We start from the raw sequence: 8,662 nt of genomic DNA, 5'->3' as shown, positions 1-8,662 counted from the left end.
TCACATCAAGTCTGGCTTGCATAATCAGGGCTGTATGGGCAAGGAATGTATTCTAGAGCTGTGGTTTTCAGACTGTTTTCAGGAGAATTCAGGGAAGCTTATCAGGAATTCCTTCATGAAAGTGTGTGTGTGTGTGTGTGTGCGTACATTATATGACAGGTTATTGAGTGGGTTCTGTCAATGTATTTACAACACTTTCTATTCGGCTGGGTGTGTGCCTGAGGCACACAATGTGCTGTGTGCATGCGCCATATATTGTGTCCAAGTTTCTCCAGTGCCTACTAAGTTACATGAACTTTCTAATTGCCTCCTTATCATTCCATCATCCGCATCCCAGAAATGATTGACACAGAAATGAGGGTGTGGGTGGGAACCAAATTTTAGATCTTCAGCAGCAACCAGACTAGCAGTAGAGGAGACAAACTGACCCCAAGAGGACACACTTGGGGTGAGTGCAGACGAAGGAGGACAGGATCAGGACCAGGCCTGGCACACTGAAGGAATGGGGAAATATTAATATTAACAAGGAAAACCAGCCCCCAAATTCTTTTTTGAGGTAAGAAAGCGATAGGGAGTAAAATATCCCAAGGGAGACAGAGTGAGTGGTCCTGGAAGAAAGGACATTTTTAAAGGGATGCTGCTATGGAGAACCATATAGATTATTTGGGTTGCCAGCCTTTGAACTGCCCTCTGTAGCTGTTCAACAGCAATTTGATGTGCAGCAAGTGATATTGTTTATTCCCCATGTTGCTTATAAGAAAAACCCTCCAGCTCATTTTTGAAGAATCAGGAGCAGATTTGTTTGGAAGTAAGTGTTAGCCAAACTTGTGCATTGCTGTTTTTGGGGGGTGGGGGTGATAGTGGAAGGGAGAGATCTACATGTAGTTCTTTAGAACTCTTTATGCCTGGCATTCTGCATAGAGTTGCCAACTTTTCAACCAGCCACTGTACCTCTGTGCCCTTAACAACCACTTTATGTGAGGAAATATTGAGAAGACTGATATTGTATGGCTTTGTGCTGTGAAACTTCATGGACATTCTTAACATGGTTGTTTATGCTGGGTTGTCGTGTGCCAACTTTTCAGCCACCACTAGCATCACATAGCAACTCAATCTGCACCAGTTAGCAAGCAATTGTCCATTCGGTGGACAGCTTTGCCTGCCAATTTCTGCTGATCAGAAAAGGCACAGGAGCAGGCCTAGCGAAGGGGGGTGTCCTGAAAATGTGCAGACTTTTTGTCAGCTGGGCAGCACAAGATTAACTTGTAACTAAGCAGGATAGTTTTTAGAAAGATGTGTAAAATGGTTTAATTTCAAAATGCCTCTGTGGCTTTTTATGATACAAAGGGATAGAGGACATCTGAAGTGAAAATGCAGTCACAGGAAGAAATTTTGGTGATCATCACTGATGTAATCTCTTTGTATGGTTTTGTAATGCTTGACAAATTCCATGACAAAACTTTTTTGTACTTCATCTCCTTGAAAAAACAGTTGGATATTAATTAATGTAAGATCTTAATAGTTCCAGTGTAAAGTTTTGCATCCCAAAGCATCAATATGCTTATAAGACTATGACTTTTATGACTTTTGCTATCCTGGCTGTATTTTATTTCCTTATGATCAGTCAGTTAGTACTGCTATAAGATGTGAGGGTGGGTTTGGATGATATCTGTGAGATCCTTCCTAGTTTATAGTTGTATGCTTGTAACAGATAAAGTCTGCAATAGGAAGACCTGCTAAACTGGGCAAACCAGTTTCCTTTGTCAAGATAATAGAGTGGCCAAGCTGTCTGTGAACTGATGGGCCTGTCAAGCGCCCCTATTAATGAGTGTAAGAATTGGCCAGGGAAGCAATGTGGGCTATTAAAAACTCTTTCAGGAGAGAGACCTCCCTCCACCAACAAGGAAGTAGTTTGTGTGTCTGTGTGAGTGTCAGTCTGAGGAAAGGGTGGGAGATGAAAAGAGAGAAAGAGGCTTGCTTGCTGTCTGTGTCAGGAAAAAACACAAAGCTATGGGCTTTGGGGAGCAAGATCAAGTTAATCCTGTGAACCCTTCCATATTAGACTCAGGCTGTACATATGTGTCTAAATAAAAACCATATATCCTATAAGACACCACAGTCTCCGCTGACCTTCATTACGAGGAAACCAAATCCTGGGTAAAGCGCTGGAACCTCTGGAAGTCTCACACTGCTTGGAGATTGGGGTGCCACACAACAGTATGTCCTGATTTGATACAGATTTTAATGGTATGGAGGGAACAGGTTGATGGATTGATTTTGTGGTACAGTTTAATGGTATCTCCACCTTTTGCCAAAGGACTTGAATTCTTTAGCAATAAGTGAGGTTGTAACTATAATAAAATAAATCTATATAGACTGGAGAGAGGCAGACTGATGGAGGATGACAGGACAATAATTGGTCTGTAATGTTATTCATGGCAGAAATAGATTATATACACAAGTGTATTATATTCTGTATTCTGGTTAGGCAAATGTATGTATGTTTATTTATACTTATATTAAACATTATTTGCAGATTTTCAGCAATAATGCCAAAACACATGAATAGCAATAGAAAAAAAAGCAGCAACTAAAATAAGAAATAAAGTTTTCCAATTTGGGAGCAATAGTGCAATACTCAAAGCTTGCGAAAATTACGCAATCTGCAGTGTTTGATGTATTTGTTTTGTTCCAAGCAAAAGAGGAGTTCAGAATTTTTCTTAATACCTAATTTGGTATTTAATCACAGAGTTGGACAGAATGAAAACAAAACAATTTAAGCCCCTGTCATACCACAAGGCAGGAGTATCCACTTGTCACCACCAACCACTCCATCCAATATAGGGGATCTCTGTTGTATAACCTGACATGCATCACAAGCCTCCCTATGTTTTCTCAGAAGTACACCCTCTTCTGTTCAATGTGGCTTACTCCAAAGTAAGTGTGTTTCAGATTGAAAATTTAGGGGCAGACAATTAATACATTTAGTACATAGGAATATAAATCTATCTTTCTAATTATCTATTAAGATTCCTAATACTGTGTCAGACCATTCATCCAGCTTGTTATTGTCTACTCAGGCTGGTGGCAGCTCTTCTAGGCCATAAGTAAGAGTCTTTCACAGAGCTGCTACCTGAATTTCTTTTAACACTGGGATCCTCAACATGGCACCATAGTGCTCTGCCTCTCCCATTTTTTTTATTTGTAAAACACTGAGTTGTTTTGGTTTGCTTTTGGGGCAGTATTACTTATTTTGGAGGGTTGCCTGCTTTTTTGTCTGTTTTATTTGTTTTGAGCTACATGTAGTGTTTTTTCCTGGTTTTTCTTCTTTTTCTGTGAAATGAGTATTTTGTGGTGCCCACATCTCTTTATTTTATTTCCAAATGTGCCCCAAGCTCAGAAAGGTTGGGAACCCCTGCTCTTAACTGGAGAGATGCTGGCGACTGAACCTGGGGTCTTGGGCAAATGGTGATGAGCATCCTGGGCAGAGCTTGGAAAAGTTACTTTTTTGAACTACAACCCCCATCAGCCCCAGCCAGCAAGGCCACTGGATTGGGCTGGTGGGAGTTGTAGTTCAAAAAAGTAACTTTTCCAAGCTCTGATCCTGGGTCTATATATCTTAAATACTACCTCCACCATGTAAATTTACAAGAGCCTTTAGATTAGGACCAGAGGCTTTGGTCTCTTAGACCCATCATTTGTAAATATCCAATTGGCAAGTACTAAGAATTGGCCTTTGGTGATGGCAACACTTGTGGATTCTATTCCCAGGGAAGCCCACCAAGATCCATCTCTGCTAAAATCTGTTTTTTTTTTTATTCCACCAGGCATTTAATGATTAGTTCTTGCTGTTTTTATGTAGCTGTGTTTTTGTATTTGTGCTTTTGGTCTATTTTAAATTAGTGTTTTTATTGTTATTATACTGAGTTTTCTTGTAAGCCACTCCAGATTTTAAAAAACACACTGGGGCATAATAAATAAATAGGCAGGCAGGCATTCACCAGGTGCCACATTACCCATCTGCATCTCCTTAACACAAAAACATTTCACCTATTGGTTCAGGTTGCTGTGCAATTGTCAAAGGCACCTGGGCTCCTTATATTGATAAATGTGCCCATCTTACACAAGTAGGGATGCCAGCTGACCAATGGGAGAATGTGTCTTTAATGTTCTGCCTTTAACTGCTGCTTGATGTGCAGAATTCAGGAGGGAAGAGTTTGTGGAAAAAATATTGTCTGCTAGTGTCTGCACCTCAGGTGTTGTTAAAGACTGCTACAGCGGTGGCTTTAAAAGGTAGCAATCAACAATCCAACAACCAAGCATGCCAAAAATCCTCAAGAACTTTTACCCTCTTTGGATTGCCAGCTTTTCTGTTGGACCCCAGGGCTGTTGCTTTAATCAGCAGTTTGACTTGCAGTAGTTAGTGAGCAATCATATTTCAGTGAAAAAGCTTTGTCTTCTATATATCAAATCAATGTTAAAGGAAGAGAAGCAAGCCATGCCGATGTTTTCCAGGCCAGCTGGCAACCCCTATGTCTTTCCTAACTCCACCTACAGCACACTTTCCTTGTGTCTTTTTTTAAAAAACAGCCCAAGATACAGGTGCCTTGACACTTTCTCTTGAGAACATGTTCCAATCCTGGACTATTTCTCTCAGCTCAAAATATTATCTTCATATGTAATCTAAAGCTCCTTTCTGGGCAATCCAAAGCAATTCAGTCTCCTCTCATTCTTTCTCTCCCCACACATACACTCTCCCAGAGTCTGATAAGAATTTCCCTCTTATTTTTTAGACAAACTGCTGACATACAGAACATCTTTGGCTTGGGGAATGTCCAAAACATTTGGATGGGTAGCTAGACAAGGTAGAAGATATGCATACATTCTGCATGTGATGGAAATGGAATCTGAAAGAGGAAAATGTGCATAAAAATGAAGATATTAGTGAAAATAACATATAAAATTGCATTATATTAGGAGAAATTGCTTGCAAAAATGTGTACATTGGTCAAAACTGCATACAAAAATGTGTTTAGTTATGTAGGAGAAATGCACACTAAAATGCTGGAGAATTTTCATGATTTTTTTTTTATTGCAAATTACTGTAGAACTGAATTTGATTGGAAAAATAAGACACTGAGAGAGCCAAAACTGGCAGATCTTTCCACCCCTACTGTGGGTTGTATTTAATGTTAGTCACACTCAAAGCAGACCCACTTAAATTAATGAATATGACTAACTTAAGTCCACTCATTTTAAAGGGTCTGCTCTGACTATAACTTAATTGTATACAACTTCTAATCTCTCTGAGCCAATGACAACATTCAGGCTTGCTTCTGTAAAGGCTATGTATTCTTCACAGCCATATCAGCACCTTGCAGAATCATACCAAGATATATTCAGTCCAGCATTTTGTCTCCCAAATGGTTACCAGCCAGACGCAGCCTTTCCCAACCAGTGTGCCTCCAGATGTTGTTGGACCACAACTCCCATCAGCCTCAGCCAGCATTGCCAATGGTCAGGAAAGATGGGAGCTGTGGTCCAACAACATCTGGAGGCACACTGGTTGGGAAAGGCTGAGCCGGAATGTTTATACAGGGATTTTCTGCCAACTTTTTTTACATCCAAAGCAGTCAACAAGGCAAAGCATATAAACCAAGAATAAAAAAAGTAAAATCTATAATATTGTTAAAATGCAAAAGGCAACATAAATAATTAAAGTTTATATATCACAAAGTAGCCAGGACTGAACAATACAACTCTTGTACATTTTTACAAACTCTATAACTCTAAAGGAAAGGGTGATACATAAACCTTTTTATAAATAAATAAAATAAAATAAAGCTCACAGGAAGACAAGGGTAATGCTTAGGAAGCTTGCAGACTGAGCTGCAGATGAAGGCATGCCCCGTTGTCTAACTGCAGCATCTGATCTATTGCCTCTGAGCATGAGGTTGTACTGTATCCAGTTCTAATGGCAAAGTTCTCTGAAAGCAGAGGTGTGCATTGGAACTGGACAAATCCTGAGGCAAAGTGGGACCTTTGAGGAATTTTGAGCTTGTCAGAGGTGAAGTGGGTTGGCATGAGTTGAAGCAGAGATCTGTGAAGTGCTTTGTGGTGCCTCAGTGATTTAGACATTTAAAAAATGCTGCAGATAAGCATCTGCTGAATGTGAAAGTAATGCTTTTAAGCTTACCATAATGACAGGATAGAGTGATGGGGAAAAGGGAGAGAAAATACCACACTGGGGAGAGGGCAGAGGGACTGACAAGTCAAGCTTGTATTAAAAAGGGAAAGCAAATCCCTTTTAGTTCTTTCCACCTGTGGTGGTCAACCTACAGCAGCTCATTCAAAAGTTCAAGTCAGCAGTTGGTGGTACAGTCAACAAAAGGCAATCACCCACATATATGATGGCCTTCCCTGTGGCAAGCAGCAAAAGACATTAAGAAGGCCCTTTTTTGGCTCCAGGATTTCCCCTCTCCCTTAGGCAAGACACTCTCAAAGTCCCCCACCCCAAGTGGGAATGGTGCTATCTCTTCCTCACCACCATTGGCACTAGCTGCTGCCACTGCTGTCACACTCCTCACTGACACTAGCTGCTCATTTGCCAGGGAGAGAGCTGCCAAGTGAGCAAGAGCAGGCTGCAGGAGTTGCTCCCTCTCATTGTTATTGTTCATTTGCTTTGCCCTCTCTTGGCTAGACAAGAAAGCAGGTTACCAAGCTGGTGAGGAAGAGGAGGAACAGCAGCAGTGGCCAGGGATTTATTGGCAGTGGCTCCTCTCCAACATTGTGGGCCTCGGCCAGTGCCTGACCATGCCAATCCATGACACCAGCCCTGCTTTCTTGCTTCCTTGTTCTCTTCTCTTGGGTCTTTACAGTGGGTTCTGAATGTAAAGGCCTCACCTCCTTGGCCCTGCCTGCCTCTATGAATACTAGTATGCTTCAGCTGGTATGGCACAGCAGGGAGGAGAGCCTGGCTGGGAGTCCAGAGTCTGTCTGTTCAAATCCCCGCTGGTGTCTCCTGGGTGTCAAGGGCCAGCTAAAGATCACCCCCACAGTGAGTGGCTCAGGGGTTACGTGCCCTGCCACCTGTGCAGCCGTGGACAAGCTGCACAGTCTCAAGGAGCCTAGTTGCCCCCCAGCTGGCAGTTGCAGACAAGGAAGGGGCTGGCTTGTGCAGCTGAGGCAAGCTGAGCAGGCCCTAGCCAGCTGGGAAGGACTAGCCTCAGAGGAAGGCAATGGTAAACCCCCTCTGAATACTGCTTACCATGAAATCCCTATTCATAGGGGCGCCATGAGTCGGGATTGACTTGAAGGCAGTCCATTTCAATTTTTCTGTATACCAGTTGCTGGGAATCACAAGTGGGGAGGAGTGCTCTTGCACTAATGTGCTCATTGTGGACTTCCTAGAGGCATTTGATTGGTTACTGTGAGAACAGGATGCTGGATTAGATAGGCCTTAATCTGATCTAACAGGTCTCTTCTTATGTTTTATTTTTCCCCTCCCCAGATTGGAAGTGGCTGTTGCTCTCCTGACCACCATGTCTTACGATCGTGTGACAGTGAACATGGAAAGGGAAGAAGTTTCCCTGGAGCGCACGGCACCACCCCTGGACCCTCATCTCATAAGCACCACCACTGGAGGCGTGGAGGCCTCGTGTCGAGACTGCCTGCTTCCCTTTGGGCTGGTGGTGGGCATAATTGGCCTGGCAGCCACCAGTGTGGCTGGTGCCCATGATTCTCCTGGTTCTGTGTTGTCTATCTTGGGATGGGTCTTGCTGGGAGCTGGGATTCTGGGGGTGGCCTCCAGTTGCTTGTGGCAGCAGTACAGGAGGAGGAAGAGGTATGGCAGCTGGACCGTACTGATGGAGCCAGAGGCAAAGAAAGCAGTTGTGTGATTGTCTGAGCCCAGTTTTCCTGTGAGCCAGAAGACATTTCAATATGAAGTGAGTATCTAGCCCAAAAGGCTGTTTTCAAAGCAAAGCCCAATTTGAACTGGTGACAGATTCCAAAACCCATTTGCAGATTTCAGTCCTAATCAGTGTCTATCTTTTAGGTTTCATGGCCAGCTGGTTTCCACTTTGAACCAATATCAGGGCTACATTTGGGGGGGGGGATACCACCCATCTAAATTGAAAATCCATGCTGGACCATGTCTTTTCCAGGTTTCCCTTCTAGTCGGAATGCAAGCAATGCATCCTGCTTGGAATATCCATCTGATTCTTCTGACATAATCAGACTGCAAGAGGTGACAAAGTTTTGGAAGGGCTTTGGTGTAATGTCTTTCCTCATACAGTGTACCAGCACTTGGTAACAGAAGCCTCAAAGTTCTAGGCCTGGACAAAAATCAAGCTCAGCATGAAGGATCCCTTCCTAATGCTAAACCTTTGCATCAGATGAAGTAGACTATATTCAAAAGTGTAATAAATGTGTTAAAAAGTTTAATAAATGTATTAAAACTTTAAGGTGTTGCAAGGTTCTTTGTTACTTTTGCTGCCACAAACTAACCTAGGCTACATGTCTGGAAATCCCTAGTCTTCATGAGGCATGAAAAAAAGCCATTGCCTGCCTCCACTAAGACCTCATTCCTCACCACCATGAGACCAATAATTTGTTCACACCCTTCAGGAAGGAGATAGTTGCGCTAATATCACTATCTAAT

General features: G+C 42.6%; 1 protein-coding gene across 1 annotated transcript; it reads left to right on the top strand.

Annotated features, from left to right (window-relative positions):
- Positions 1 to 458: 458 nt before the first annotated feature.
- Positions 459 to 8,415, top strand: LOC133366663 (transmembrane protein 100-like). The gene is made up of 3 exons (XM_061590004.1): positions 459 to 556; positions 7,511 to 7,946; positions 8,166 to 8,415. Exon 2 carries the CDS (start codon positions 7,542 to 7,544, stop codon positions 7,896 to 7,898), a length of 357 nt encoding a protein of 118 aa, XP_061445988.1. The 5' UTR covers positions 459 to 556; positions 7,511 to 7,541; the 3' UTR covers positions 7,899 to 7,946; positions 8,166 to 8,415.
- The last annotated feature ends 247 nt before the right edge of the window (positions 8,416 to 8,662 follow it).

This window comes from Rhineura floridana, chromosome 11 (assembly GCF_030035675.1).
Source record: "Rhineura floridana isolate rRhiFlo1 chromosome 11, rRhiFlo1.hap2, whole genome shotgun sequence".
NCBI classification, from domain to species: Eukaryota; Metazoa; Chordata; class Lepidosauria; order Squamata; family Rhineuridae; genus Rhineura; species Rhineura floridana.
This window is presented reverse-complemented; position numbering and strand designations above follow the sequence as displayed.